We start from the raw sequence: 16,429 nt of genomic DNA, 5'->3' as shown, positions 1-16,429 counted from the left end.
GCAAAACTGCCTATTTTATGCAAAGATTCTTATCCTGCGGTTAATATACTTTATCTCATTTAATGCCCGGATAATAGGTTAGCCCCAACACCAGTATTTAAAGGAAGCACTCACTCACCAAAACACTCACAAAACAATACACTCTTTCCATCACTAAGGCAAAAATCTCACAAAAACATCCTCTCTCTAAGGCAACCTAACCATGTCTATCTTCACAAACATTCTCCAAGTAGACTTTGAATCTTGCTCCGATACCGATCATTATGAGCTGTATCGGATGATCAAACAGCTGGAAGATACTGGCCTCCGGTATTTTCTGGATGACAAGCAAATCATCTATCCTCAATCTGTCTTGGAATTTTACAACAACGCCAGGGTACACCGGGGGACACCCCACTTTGAGACCCACATCCAATCTAAGGTTGGGGGTATTCTCTTTGACTTCACCGAGCAGGACTTCGCTCGGTGCTTTGATCTGCCCAAACAAGGGCTGACAGACCTAAACCCTCCGGCCGATACTAAGGCTGAGGCTCTCTCTCCCTTGCACGGTCGGACGAGCCTGTTGCTGATCATGGCTCTAAATCTCCTTTGAGGGCTGAGTACCAGCTCCTCAATGATATAATAGGAAGGGGCATCCTTGGAAAAGATGTCACCAACACCTACTACACGGCAACGTTCAACATGATGGCGGCCATCATCACCAGAACGCCGGTCAACTGGTCTAGAGTGCTGTTCGACGTCCTTATTTGGATAATCGGCACCCGGTCAGTGGCTTTCGTTCCCCAGATAAGCCGACTTTTTGAGGAGCTTGGGGTCCCAACCTGTCCCGGCGAAGGTTTGAACCATAGTCAGGTGTTCACCAGGGAAGTCATCGACTCATTCTACGATCGAGTTGAGAGAGAGTGGAGGAGAAGGAACATCAATCCCCGCGGCCACTAAGTTACTCCTTCTTGCATCCGGTCATTTTGCTTCATGCACCGGATGTATTATTGTTCAACTCCAATCTGATCATTTCGGCTCTATCTATGTTTCATTTCGGCTTTGTCTGTGTTGATTTCAAGTTTTCTTTATGCCGATTTCGGCATTGTTTCTATCATCCTCAGTTTTAATATAATCTCGGTTATGTCTAAATGCATACCTAATTAAATGAGATAATCCCAAATTAATGAGATAACTCCCAACCACCCGAACATTTAATATCCAACCGAACCAGTTACTTCTCAACTAACACTTACCTTGGGTTTTGCAATTTGCTCCTTCCCCATGCATCTTGAAAAGGGAAAGATTCTCTTCCTTAATAAAACAAAACTGACCATCAATGCTCAGATTTTCCCTCCAAAACCGATCCTATATAAGGAGCCATACTCCTCTCATTTTATCACATCCAAAAGTACAAAATCACGTGTATTCTTCTTGTATCTCTCTCTCTCAATACCATAATCATGCCGAGTCGAACTTTGGGAAATTTCTTAAGCGTCGATTTCGACTCATGTCTGGCAGAATGGGACTATGACCATCCAAAGAAACACATGTTTGAAAGCCTTATCGTTACCGGTCTTCAAACCTTCCTCGAAGAATCCGGTCCCATACTAATTGAGGATGTCAAGGAATTCTTCAGAAATGCCTGCAACTGGGGCGATCGCATTGTCACCACTGTAAGGAATCATACCTTCCGGCTTGATGAAGCCGAATTTGCCACCCTCTTCAATCTGCCCAAAGAAGGGTTCTCTGATTTCCCAACCATGGAGGGACTTGATGAATACTACTATGGGTTACGCTGCTCTGCCACCCTTGATCCGGTGGAAACCCACGGGTTAAAAACCCGCCTCGGTCGTAGTACTCAGCTACTTCTTGAGATTGTTACTCGGTCCATTCTGTGCCAATCTCCAAATCAGCGGTATTCAAAGAATACCTACAACATCATGACCCACATCTACCACCAAACGCCCATCAATTGGTCAACGGTCCTCTTTCAAAACTTGAGGAATATGGTGCTGACCAAGAAAGGTCTCGGTTATGCACCTCACATCAGCAAGTTGATTCTCAAGTACCGGCCAGAGTTTGGACCGGGTACACCTGCTTCCCACTCAAACATTCTTGATGCAGATGCGGTGGAAGAGAAATTTTCCAGAATGGTGCTTACTTTTTAAGTGCTTATCTTTCGAATCATTCTATCGGTTTTCTCTATGTACTCTTTCGTATCGGTCTCTTGAATAAAAAAAAATATCGTTTGAGTTTCAATGACCGCTTCTCTTTATTCTTTGCGCATTTATCTAAGTAACCGAAAATTAACTCGTTCTTATCCGGTTTCATACAATCTGATCACAACTGTTAATCAAAACGTCTGATTAGACTTAGAAACCGATCGTTCATTCGGTCTCAAAGGAAAGCATGCGTCATCCATGACATAAGCTAAGGGTTTTGGAGGGAAAACTCCCGCCCAAAGTTGCCGCCCACCTTTTCACACTTAACCGCCCATAGTTTGGCGCACTTTCATTTGGAGGGAAAATTCCCGCTCTTTCATGATGGGACGGTTGGGTTTCCAAACCGTGACTATAAAAGGGGGCCTTCGGTCATTTCTTTCATTCTCACGCGAATTCACTTTATCTCTCTAACTTTTCTAAACTCTTTGAAGCCGTTTTCTCTCATTCTCAAACTCTTCAACATGGGTCGTGATTCGGCGCTGTTCAAACTATACTCTCAAGTGGATTTCGAGGAAATCCGGCAGAATGGGACGACCGAAGCGAAGGACGTTATTGATAAGCTGATTAAAACCGGCCTGGGATATTTCCTAGGCGGTCCTCACGTGACTTATAAGGAAGCGGTCGAAGAATTCTTCAACACCGCAGTCATCTCCTACGACAGAATCATCGCAACGGTTTGCGGTTCCCAAATCGAGATCACCGAAGCTTTGGTGGCCGAAAGCTTGCGTCTCCCAACAACTGGCCAGGATGCAAAGGCAGAAATAGACAATGACACCTTTGAGACAGCGTGCCGCTTCTTATCTGCAACCACTGAGCCGATCACGACATCCGGCAGTAAAAATATGCTGAAGCCGAAATATATCCCGGCATGTGACGTTTTCGCCAGGGCGATACTGGCAAGGGGAGGAAACTTCAGCAACCTCACCAAAGACAAAATCAAGATGATAATCGGTCTACTGGAAGGAAAAGAGGTTAACTGGGCAAGAGCAGTGTTCGGCAACCTCATGGACATGGTGAAACCGGATTCAACCCGGTCATGGGGATATGCCGTGCCCCTCGGTAAGATCTTCATTCACTTAAAACTCAACGTCGGTCCCGGTGTTGCGTTAGCAAACCGTTGCATCATTCGATCGAGGCAATTTCTTCCAAAAACGCAGTCGGCCTCCAGTTCCACAGGTGGCCGAAAGAAGAAGGCCGCAAAGAAAGATGCCCCGGTAAAAGCAAAGGCCGGAGGTAAGAGGAAAGAAAAGATAATCTTCGCGGACCCGCCACAACAAACAGAAGATGAGGAGTGGGTCCTTGAGGAAACCGAAACGGAGAGGACCAACGACGACGATCATTCGGCTCGGAGTCCGAATGATGCCGAACATAGCGCTAATCCTGAGACCACCGAGGGTGAAGACGGGGTTGATGAAGGAGACAATGATGAAGGTCACAACAAGGAAGAGGCCGACGAGGCCGAGGCCGAAAGATTAGCCCAGAAAATCTTTCAGGGCATAAACAAGCGAGACGAGGACGTTATAGACCTATATTTGGAGTGGCATGAGTACCGCTTCAACACAAAATATAAAGACACCCTACCGGCCCTCCCGCAACAGGATTGCATCAACAGATTGGAGGAAGTAGAGGACATGATCTTTCGCCTCACAAAATCCAAAACAATTCAGGAGGTACAATGCCGAACCTGCCTCCTGATACCGAGAAGCCATCTTCGGAAACTAAAAAGGCGCATCAGGAAGATTAAGGAAGAATATGCCGAGGGGGGATCGGTGTGTACCGTAGCGCCGAGAGCTTTATCAAAGCTTGAAAAGGGAAAATTGGAAATACGTCAAGAAATAGAGCGGCTGGAAGCAATATGCAACCAAAAGCAAGTACCGGTCTATACTGCTCCGGTAATCGAAGAATTTCCAGTCAACTGTCAAACACCTTCAAGGGAAGTTGAGGAACCAATATTGGAAGATGAGGAACCGATACCGACTTTGGGAGTTGAGGTTCCAAACTTAGAAGATGCGGTTCCAAACCTGGAAGTTGAAGTGCCGAACTTAGAGGATGCGGCACAATTAGAACCTCCAAATGAAGAGGATGCACAGATAAATCTCGATGAAAGAGCCGATCCTGACCCCACCGAGCAATCAACGCCTCCTCCGCCACCGATAGTCTCCACTTCAGTCCCTCCTCAAGAATGGATTGATGACCGACTTCAAAAGTTTGAAGCATCAATTTCGGAGCGGATTGAGGACCGACTTCAGCAGCTTGAAACATCCATTTCAGAGCGGATCGATGACCGCGTACAAGTACACGAAGTGTCCAAGTTTCAACCGCTCAAGGATAGTTGCAATAAAATATTTGATTCGGCCCTGCAGTTCGCCGGTGTGACAAAACAGCTTCTGGATCAACATCAAGCACGCCTAGCAGAACTCAGCACCAGGCTGTGGGAAGAGGCCGGTGAGCGCGAAAATTGTGTTCAGCGAACCGCAGCTCTGGAGGCCATGACCTCAGAATTAAAGAAGGATTTCGAACGGGTCGACCAGACAATCGACCGGGTCTCGGAACTGGAAAAGACAAACAAAGATCTCGTGACCGAAGTAAAGGCCCTTACCGAACAGATGGCTGAAATTCTAAAGGCTAAGGAGAACGCAGATGCCGCGGCTATAGAGGTTGATGCTCTAGTGGCTAAAAGGGTCCAGGATGCGCTGGACGCCGAAGCTAGCAAGAATAAGGTGGCGCCGCGATCGTCTCAACTGACCGAAGCAGATTTGGAGGCCGAAAGAATAAGAAGAGCCGAGGCCTTATACCCAGGGTATGCCGAGAAAGTGGCAAGCCAGGCTGCGGAGGATGCCGCACGGTTGGAAAGGGAGGCACGAAGGCTGCAGGGCTATGCCACGGAAAACGAGAAAAAGAAGAAGGCAGCCGCCTCCGCTTCAGAACCGAAAAAGAGAAAGAGGGTGGCCCCTAAGAAAGTTCGGATAGTCGAGATGCTAAATGAAATATCTGACCCGGTTGCTACGGGTACTTCGCAGCAAGCCGACCTAGTCGAGGACGAAGTCGAGGAACAACTGCGGTCCCGATCGAAAAGACAACGTTCCTCCCAACAGACCAGGCAACCGCAACCGACGAAAAAGAAGAGTGCCTATGACTTCACAGATTCCGAATAGGGACTATCCTTCCTTTTCTTATTTGCCTTAGTATTTATGCTTTGTCTTTTCCGGTCTTCTATAAATATATATAAAGTTATTTTTGAATCCGGCCTTATTTTGCATTTCTACTTGATTTTGATAATTTTAAATAAAATAATCAAAAAGGGAGAAATTGTTAGATAAAAGATAAAGACTCTTCCAAAACTTCTCTCTCAAAATTTTTCAAAAATTGTCCAAGTCTTCTTCAAAAACCGGCCAAACAAAACAACCGGCCTACGGTTGCAAACTTACATAATTTTGATAATTTTAAATAAGATAATCAAAAAGGGAGAAATTGTTAGATAAATTCAGACCGGTTCGAATAAACCTAACTTAAACAAACTTCCAATGCAGGAACAAGGAACCGGACCGGATGAACAAGAGAACCAACTGAAGAAACCGACCCGGTCAAGCTACCAAACCAATCAAGAGTATTCGGAACATGACCGCACAAAGGTAGAATCGGCCAAAGCTCAAAACCGGAACCATCAAACAGTCGATTATCCACAAGACAAGAATAACCGGAAGAAGTCCGGTTACTTCACTACCAAAAGACATTCGGCCAAGTCAAGAGGCCGACTAGTACAAGAAGATATTTTGGGTATCTGTTGAGAATGATACCAAAGAAACAGACTGAATACTTCCATATCCATGCAAGTCTGAGGAAAGACTGTAGGCTGCAGAAAACAGTACTACCGGATCCTTCTACTTAGGGATAAGCCAGAAAGGAAATCTTCAAAGTACAGACAACTGTCCAAACAGACAGTGCCTACATTGAGTAAAAGACAAACCCGGCAGGTCTGTCTTGCAAACCGGAAGAACAGACCGGCAGGTCTGAGACGACCGCAGGTCTGAAACACTGAGACACTGAATCACTGCATCTCTGATCAGCCAATCAGATTCAAGGCTTTGAAATATGACCGTTGGCATATTTCACCTATAAAAGGAGGCAGTTGCAGAAGAGTAAATGCGGGACATACATTGGGATAACAAGAGCTAACAGCATTTACTACAAGTGATAACAGTGTGCTATTCTAGAAAGCCTAAGTGTTGAAAGTTAAAAGTGTGTTCTACAATTTCGGTGTAAATTGTAAGAGTGTTATCGAGCAGAGAATAAGTCTCGATCGACTTGTATTTGTATTCCTTAGTGAATATCCTTCTCGCGGTTTCGAGAGGAAGGGGTGACATAGGAGTTTTATCTCCGAACATCCATAAAATCTGTTGTGTTATTTACTTTCTGCCGGTTTCATTATCTGACCGACTAACTTAACTACATCGCTCCAAACCGACTAACTTAACCATACCGAATATCCAGATCACTGAAACCGACCCACCATCTCCAAATCTTCATCATCCGAAACCGATTTCGCCTATCATACAAGTGTGCCGCTTCAACCTGAAAGCAAACCTCTTCCGCGCTTGAACCTAGTTCAAGGGTTTGTGACAGGTTGTGTAGTATTGAAACCCCGGTGTTAATCTCTAACCGGATTAACCACCACCCTACGAGTGAGAACCGCTAACCGGTCCAACCCCCGGTCCACCAGCGGCGACCTAGATCCTAACAGATAGTTTTCGGCCAAAATGTCATATAGATGTACAACACCTCATACATTTTCATCACACGTTCAAGTTGTAGCTTAAAACTAGTGTCTTATACCATTCAACCTAATCTTTATATACAACACCTCATTCATCTTCATTTACTAAAGATATTTGTCTATTAACTTATTTTGAAATAAAAAACAAATTTATACAAAAATTATGTTGGATTTGAACCCAATTTCGTCGCTAAAGATGTTTGTGTGTTAACTTATTTTGAAATGAAAATAAAAACATAAAAATATAAAGCCATGAGATTTGAACTCACGCCCTTTCGGACCAGAACTTAAATTTGGTGCCTTAGACCGCTCTGCAAAATTGTTATATAAATGTACAACACCTCATGCATTTTCATCCCATGATAATGATATAACTTAAAACTAGTGTCTTAGACCACTTGGCCTATTTTTCATATACAACACCTCATTTATTTTCATTTACTAAAGATGTTTGTCTATTAACTTATTTTAAAATTAAAAAAAAAACTCTTACAAAAATTTTGTGGGATTTGAACCTAGTTTCGACGCTAAAGATGTTTGTATGTTAACTAATTTTGAAATAAAAACAAAAGCCTAAAATTGTTAGTTTTGAGATTTGAACTCACACCCTTTCGTACCAAAGTTTAAATTTAGAGCCTTAAATTGCTAAACCAATTTTTCATATAGATATACTACACCTCATGCATTTTCCATCAATCTTTAAAGATGTAGCTTTCAACTATAGACTTAGGCGAGTGCCTAAATGGGATGAACCCAATTTTGACTCTAAAGATGTTAGTGTGTTAAGCTATTTTGAAATTAAAACAAAACCTAAAATATGATAGTTTTGAGATTTGAATCTACACCCTTTCGGATAAGAGCCAAAATTTAGCACCTTAGACCGCTCGGTCAAATTGTCATATAGATGAACAACACCTGATATATTTTCATCCAACATTTTAGTTGTAGTTTAAAACTAATTCTATAGACCATTTTCCCTAATTCTAATATACAACACCTCATTCATCTTATTCATTACTAAAAATGTTGTTTATTAACTTATTTTGAAATAAAAAAAAGCTCATACAAAAATTCTGTGGATTTGAACCCAGTTTTGACGTTAAAGATGTTTATATGTTAACTTATTTTGAAATAAAAATAAATAACTAAAATGATAGTTTTGAGATTTGAATCCACACCCTTTTGTACCAAAGCTTAAATTTAGAGCCTCAAACTGTTAAAACAAATTGTCATACATATATACTACATCTCATGCATTTTCCATTAGACGTTAAAGATGTAGCTTAAAAACTAAAGCCTTATACAACTATTTTAAATGGGATTTGAATCTCATTCATCTTATTCATTTACTAAAAATCTTTGTCAATTAACTTATTTTGAAATAAAAAGGCTTACACAATTTTTTGTTTTGAACTTAGTTCCGACGTTAAAGATGTTTGTGTGTTAACTTATTTTGAAATAGAAATTAAAATATGAAAAATGTTGGATTTGAACCTACACACTTCAGGAGTAGAGTCTAAATTTAGCGTCTTGGACTGCCCCCGACCATACTATCATATATATATATATAGCACTTCATGCACTTTCATCACCCGTTCAGCTTAAAATTAGTGTCTTACGGCCTAATGTTTATATACAACACATTATTCATCTTCATCTACTAAATATGTTTGTCTATTTAATTATTTAGAAATAAAAAAAAACTTATACAAAAATTATGTTGATTTGAACCCAGTTCCGAAATTAAAGATGTTTGCATGTTAACTTTTTTAAAATGAAAATAAAAAACTAAAATGATAGTTTTGAGATTTGAACCCACACCCTTTCGTACCGAAGCTTAAATCTAGAGTCTTAGACTGCTAAACTAAATTGTCATATAGATATAATACACCTGATGTATTTTCCATCACATGTTACATATGTAGTTTAAAACTAGAGCCTTAAACTACTCGGCTTAATAGAATTTGAACCCAATTTCGACTCGAATGATGTATGTGTGTTAAGTTATTTTGAAATAAAAACAAAAACATAAAATATGACAAAGATAAAAACATAAATTATGTGGGTTTTGAACCTAGTTTTAACGATAAAGATATTTGTGTGTTAACTAATTTTAAAATAAAAACAAAGCCTAAAAATGATAGTTTTCATATTTGAACCCACACCTTTTCATACCAAAGCTTAAATTTTGAGCCTTATAATGCTAAGCCAAATTGACATATTGATATTCTACGCCTCAGGCATTTTCCATCACACGTTAGTAATGTAGTGCCTTAGACCACTCGGCTAAATGAGATTTGAACCCAATTTCGACTCTAAAGATGTTTGTGTGTTAAGTTATTTTGAAATGAAAACAAAAACCTAAAATATGACATCTATGGGATTTGAACCCATGCCCTTAGGGAACCTAAATCTAGCGCTTTAGACCGCTTGGTCAATCTGTCATATTGATGAACAACATCTAATGCATTTTCATCGCACATTCAAGTTGTAGTTTAAACTAGTGACTTAAACTACTTGCCCTAATTTTAATAAAAAAAAACATCTCATTCATTTTATTTATCTACTAAAGATTTTTGTTTATCAACTTATTTTGAAATATAATAAACAACTCATACAAAAAATTTGTGAATTTGAAACCAGTTCCGACGTTAAAGATGTTTGTGTGTTAACTTATTTCAAAATAAAATCCAAAATATGATAGATGTGGGATATGAACCCATGCACTTCCGAACTAGAGCCTAAATCTAGCATCTTACCGCTCGGTCAAACTATCATATAAATGTACAATACCTCATGTATTTTCATCACAAATTTAAGTTGTAGATTAAAACCAGTGTCTTAAATCATTCGGCCTAATCTTTATATACAACACATCATTCATCTTAATCTACTAGATATGTTTGTCTTTTAACTTATTTAAGAAAAGCTCATACAAAAATTATGTTGGATTTGAACCTAATTTTGATGCTAAAGATGTTTTGTATGTTAACGTATTTTGAAATAAAATTAAAAAACCTAAAAAATTACAGTTGTGGGATTTGAACACACGCACTTTTGAACAAGAGCCTAAAAATCTGGAGCCTTAGGGCATTTGTAGCAGAATCCTTAAAATGTGTTCTATCTCTATTATAAAGATAAATAATATAAAAGTTGTAAAAAAAAATGCTTTATCAAATTCTCTATCCTTACAATTTTTTAGGGATGATGAATAATGAATCTTTATATTTAGGAATTACTGTAGCATCCCTAAATAATAAAATAATATATTTTCTCTTTCATGGCTATTTAAATATATATGAATAAGTAATTAAGTGGTTGAGGTGGTTGAAAAGTTGGTTGTTTTAATGAATATTTAAATGATATATAGATAAGGAAGCTGATATAGAATAATTTATAGGGCATTTGTACCAGCTTCCCTATTTTGTATCCCTAAAAATAATATAAAATAATAATATCCCTATTTTAGAGAATCAAAATATAAATTATTTTACATCAGCTTCCTTATCCTTATCCATATATCATTTAAATATTCATTAAAACAACCAACTTTTCAACCATCTCAACCGCTTAATTACTTATTCATATATATTTAAATATTCATTGTTATCTATAAAAGACAAAATATATTATTTTATTATTTAGGGATGTTACAGTAATCCATAAATATAAGGATTCACTGTTTTATCATCCCTAAAAAATTATAAGGATAGGGAATTTGATAAAGCATTTTTTTTTACAACTTTTATATTATTTATCTTCGTAATAGAGATAGAACACATTTTAAGGATTCTGCTACAAAAGCCCTTAGACTGCTTGACAAAACTATCATATATATATATATATATATAACACCTCGTGCATTTCTATCCCACGATAATGATATAGATTTAATCTAGTGTCTTAGACCACTTGGCCTATTTTTCATATACAACATCTTATTTATTTTCATCTACTAAAGTTGTTTGTCTATTAACTTATTTTGAATTTTAAAAAAAAGTTTTACAAAATTCTGTAAAATTTGAACCTAGTTCTGATGCTAAAGATATTGGTGTGTTAACTAATTTTGAAATAAAACAAAAAGCCTAGAAATGATAGTTTTAACTTTTGAGATTTGAACTCACACCCTTTCATACCAAAGCTTAAATCTTGAGTCTTAAACTGGTAAGCTAAATTGTCATATAGATATACTACATCTCATCATTTTCCATCACATGTTAAAGATGTAGTTTAAAATAGAGCCGGGATTTCTATCCCACGATAATGATATAGATTTAATCTAGTGTCTTAGACCATTTGGCCTATTTTTCATATACATCTTATTTATTTTCATCTACCAACATCACATGTTTAAGTTGTATTTTAAAACTAGTGTTTTAGACGATTTGGCCTAATCTTTATATGCAACACCTCATTCATCTTCGTCTACTAAAGATGTTTGTATTTTAACTTATTTAATATTAAAAATAAAAGCTTATACAAAAATTAAGGTGGATTTGAACCCAATTTGATGCTAAAGATGTTTGTGTATTAACGTATTTTTGAATGAAATTAAAAAACCTAAAAAATTACTATTGTGGGATTTGAACACGCTCTATCCCCTAGACCGCTTGACAAAACTGTTATATATATGTAAAACACATCGTGCATTTCCATCCCACGATAATGATATAGTTTAAATCTAGTGCCTTAAACCACTTGGCATATTTTTCATATACAACACCTCATTTATTTTTATCTACTAAAGATGTTTGTCAATTAACTTATTTTGAAATGTAAAAAAAAACCTAAAAAAAAAAATCAATATCGACTAAAGATGAATGAAAACAAAATTATAAAATATGACAGCTGTGGGATTTGAACCCACGCCCTTTCGGACCAGAGCCTAAATCTGGCGCCTTAGACCGCTCGGCCAAACTGTCATATATATATTTACAATATCTATTGAATTTTCATCACACGTTCAAGTTGTAGCTTAAACTAGTGTCTTAGACCATTCTGCCTAATCTTTATATATAACACCACATTCATCTTCATCTACCAAAGATGTTTATCTTTTAAATTTTTTAAAAATAAAAAAAAGCTCATACAAAAATTATGTTGGATTTGAACCCAATTTTGATGTTAAAAATGTTTGTGTGTTAACGTATTTTGAAATGAAATAAAATTATATAAAATAAAATTTTGTTTAACTGTGGTTTCAAATACGGTTAAATTATTATTTACGTGACATTTATAAATAAATAAATGAAAATTAATGTTATTAATTTAACTACGAATTTTAGGGAGAGTTTTAAGTATTGAAACTAGAATTGACATTGAAATTATGTTGAATTAAAATACAAGTATTATATTTAGAAAAATTATATATTTTAATTCAATTCTAATATCTATAAATAAAATATAATAAAAAAAATATTTGTTAGATATTTTAACTTTTTAAATTCATAAAATAAAATATGGGTTCGAAATGTTAAATTTTTAATATCAATTTAAATTCAAGAAAAAATATCAGTTAAACACTTTAATAGTTGTAAATAATAAAATAATAAGATATTTGTTTAGAAAAAATAAAAATAATTAAATATTAAAATTAGAATTTAGTGTGAATTCCATTTAAATTTAATTCATAATTTTAAATATTTAAGAATTATAAAGTTTTTATAAATGTTAGATAAATAATAAATTAATTAGGTTATAAATTTTTATTTTTATTTTTTGAAATCCACAAATTTAATTTTATTATTGAGTCTATAATAAAACTTCTTCTGAATCCTTCTCGATGTTCACAAAACTCTCTGCCTTTCTATCTCTCTCGCGTTACAACTGAAGAAAATTACCAGTGGAAATCTCAGCTTACAGAGAACGATGGGTTACGATTATGGCTTTTTGGAGCTTTTCAGAAGAGAAATGGGATTATCTCGCCCACGAGACTCAGTTCGTCGAATCTCTGCTTCTGAGGTTTCTCACTTTTTGTCGATTTGTTCATCACGTAATTAGACGATCGAACACGCGGTGCCGTGTTTTGCATCAAAACAAACATCTAAGAATCGGGTCTTTGATAATTCATCTAATCTTATGATTTTGAGCTTTGGTTTCGCATAAATTTTTGTTCTTGTTATAACAGATGATACTTTCATATTACTGGTATCTGGCCAATGTCTATTAAAAATCAATCTCCAGGAGTTTTCCTTTCCTTTTATTTAGTCTTTTGGTTGTGAATTTTGATTCTATGTACAATTGGACTGTTCAGAATTGGCTTATGTTGTATTTGATTCTTTTTTTCTGGATTAGTGCTAGAACATAAGCACACTAATGGCAATTTTGTGCTTTGTTCTTTGTGATTCTTCTTGATTACAGGCTCTTGTGAAGCAAATTGATCTATTTGGGAAGTTAGAAGGTCATAGAGGTTGTGTAAATGCAATTATGTTCAACTCTACCGGTGATCTACTTGCGTCTGGCTCTGATGATCAACTAGTGAAGCTTTGGAAATGGGAAACTAAGAAATTAGAACTTTCATATGATTCTGGCCATCTTGACAACATATTTCAGGTCAAAATTATGCCATTCACTGATGATAGAAGGATAATAACTTCCTCTGCTGATGGGCAGGTAAGATTGAAGTAATGAATAGAGAAATTTTATTTTTCAGTAATTTCTTGGTGATTCCCTTATATTATCTGATCCTGTAATAAAATATTTAACTGTCCAAGTTTATGTATATTAAACACAATGCTAATCATGTTGATCATGATCTGAAAAAATTTACATTTGTTAATAAATTGATCATGATTTAGAAAAACTCATTATACCAAGTGAAGCCAAATACTACACTATAATTTGTATACCTTAATCAACAAAAATACAATTTAATCTAAATCATGATCCAAAATATAATTCAGTTTTTAACTTTAACGATTTATCTGACATTCAAACTCTTTCTTTCTCTCTTTAGATTAAAATTCCACTTTTCTAATTTGCAGGTTAGATTGGGTGAAATGCTGGAAAATGGAGAAGTAGAAACAAAAAGGTTGGGTAAGCACCAAAAACGGGTACACAGTCTAGCAGTGGAGCCTGGAAGTCCCCACATATTCTATAGCTGTGGTGAAGATGGTGTTGTTAAACATGTACATAAATTTAACGCTTTTCTGTTTATTATTATTAAAATTTAAAGCTCCATGATCCCAACTTATTTTCTAGAAACTCACTTCTGTTTGCAGTTTGACCTGCGAAGCAACTCAACTAGAAAACTTTTCTATTGCTCCTCCTTGCCTACAGAGAAGAAGCATTCAATAGTCGGCATAAGATTAAATGCTATTGTGATTGACCCGAGAAATCCAAATTATTTCGCTATAGGAGGATCTGAAGGATTTGCACGTGTCTATGACATAAGAAATTCAGATAGGCTTGTGAATACGTATTGCCCCCATCACTTGATCGAGTCTCGTGATGTTCATATTACGGCATTGGCTTATTCAAATGAAAGTGAACTTCTTGTTTCTTATAACAACGAGCAGATTTATTTGTTCAAGAAGAGCATGGGTCTTGGTCCCTTACCATACTCGGTTTCACAAGAGGATCAACAGAAATTAGAACAACCACAAGTTTATTCAGGACATAGGAATTCACGGACAGTCAAAGGAGTCAGTTTCTTTGGACCCAATGATGAATATGTCATGAGTGGCTCTGATTGTGGGCATATGTTTATCTGGAAGAAGAAAAGTGCTAAACTTGTCCGTTTAGCTGTAGGTGATAAATGCATATTGAATCAACTAGAGCCTCATCCATATATGCCTGTTATTGCAACAAGTGGACTAGAAAAAACTATTAAACTGTGGGCTCCTTCATCAAACGATTTTCTTCCTTTGCCAGAGAATGTAGAAAAGGTTTTGTCCATTTGACCTTTTCTTTTTTATGCTTCGAGTCTGAGAGAATTCCTGCTTATGATTGATCGGTTTCCTAACAGATTATGGAGTCAAATAAGAAAGACAGAGAGGAACTTACACGTATAACCCTCACTCCAGATGTAATAATGCATGTTCTGAGATTGCACAGGAGGCAAGCATTGGCTTATGCTGAAAGAACAGCTGTTGGAGGAGATGTGGACAGTAATGATGATGATGATGATGATGATGAAGATGATGAAGAAGAAGATGAGGGCATCTCTTATGTTCTAGGTGATGGCACTTCTGAAGAAGGAGATCCCAGGGAGTGCAATGTTAGCTGACTTATATGCTGTAAGTAAAACAAATTGCTTATGTTTTCACCTTTATACACAAAGCCAATATGTTAGAGACTATCTATCACCAAAGTTATAGTTACAAGAAGAAAAATTACTAAATCAACATCATGATCCACCAAAGTTATTGTTGGATCATTGGAAGTAAGTATCTTCTCAACCCACCCAGGGCAGCTCATGTGGTGAGAGCCTTGAACTAAGAGGCTAGATCTTATGTTTGATTCTCGTTGTGAAGATCTTGATTGAAATTGGAATGACTTGTTAGCCTACTTCAAGGATAAAAAACTGGGCTCAAAAGGAAATGTGAGAATATAGTTGCTGCATTATGAAAACACATTTGTATTGTTCACTGAGTTGCATTTCATGTTAATTCTGTATGTTTGAGCATATTATCATTAGTTATAGAATTAGGCCATTTACAACAGTTACTTGCCTATTTAGATCGATTGGTAGTTGATTGCGAAACTACAATGCATGGGTGGGTAACGTGGGTTAGTGCTTTAATCAAAGTGTTTTAGAATCGAACATTAGATTATTAATAAAAGGGTTTTGTTAAAACGGTGGTGTTGCAACTGTTTTATTGTTTTGAACATTTCGAGATTAACTCTTGTGACTTGTCCTTGAACAGGGTCAAGAGAGCGCGGGGATGGAGAAAAGAAATAAACATGAATACAAGAGAGATCACGGGACGAAAAACAAGAAAAAGACCACTTTGGGGATTGAATGGTTGTAATATTTTGGTGAATTTGTTTAGTTTGCACCTATTTCTTGCTGTGAAAGGAAGAGTACAGTTTTTATGTGTATAATGGATCCGTTGGTGAGTGTGTAAAGGAAGAAGGTGCAAAAGTATAAGTATGATAGACTTATGACTTATCTTCAAAATAATATATTCAAAGTTTATTAATAATGATATATTAAATATAAAAAATAGAAGATTTTCATTTTTTTTCTTTCTCTATTCTGGTCCCTCCTAAGTATTTTCTAGCATAGAAGGGCGTCATCATTTTATTTATTTTTTATTTTTATTTTTTTATTATTGTTGTTGTTTGCGGTTCGACATCTTAATTAGTTGGATTGAATTTTTTATCTTAAATTTTTGTAATCCGAATAACACTCTCAATCTTTTGTGGGTTGTTGGTTGTTCATACTCTCAAATTGTGTTGATAATGTTTTCTCGAGTCCGTCCTCAACAAAAGAGACGAAATTGTTGAA

The 16,429-nt window shown here is 36.6% G+C and overlaps 1 protein-coding gene and 1 non-coding gene across 2 annotated transcripts; one reads left to right on the top strand and one right to left on the bottom strand.

Moving 5' to 3' along the window:
- Nucleotides 1–11,820: 11,820 nt before the first annotated feature.
- Nucleotides 11,821–11,900, bottom strand: TRNAL-UAG. Its single transcript has one exon. It is a non-coding gene; the product is annotated as a tRNA-Leu (tRNA).
- Nucleotides 11,901–12,778: 878 nt separating this feature from the next.
- On the top strand, nt 12,779–16,124 carry LOC124911487 (DDB1- and CUL4-associated factor 8). The gene is made up of 6 exons (XM_047451981.1): nt 12,779–12,939; nt 13,339–13,590; nt 13,962–14,105; nt 14,199–14,864; nt 14,945–15,215; nt 15,846–16,124. The coding sequence occupies exons 1-5, from the start codon at nt 12,847–12,849 to the stop codon at nt 15,203–15,205; spliced, it is 1,416 nt and encodes a 471-aa protein (XP_047307937.1). The 5' UTR covers nt 12,779–12,846; the 3' UTR covers nt 15,206–15,215; nt 15,846–16,124.
- Nucleotides 16,125–16,429: the final 305 nt, after the last annotated feature.

This window comes from Impatiens glandulifera, chromosome 8 (assembly GCF_907164915.1).
Source record: "Impatiens glandulifera chromosome 8, dImpGla2.1, whole genome shotgun sequence".
Classification (NCBI taxonomy): domain Eukaryota; kingdom Viridiplantae; phylum Streptophyta; class Magnoliopsida; order Ericales; family Balsaminaceae; genus Impatiens; species Impatiens glandulifera.
Note: the sequence above shows the minus strand (reverse complement) of the source record. Positions and strands in the feature narration are given on the sequence as shown.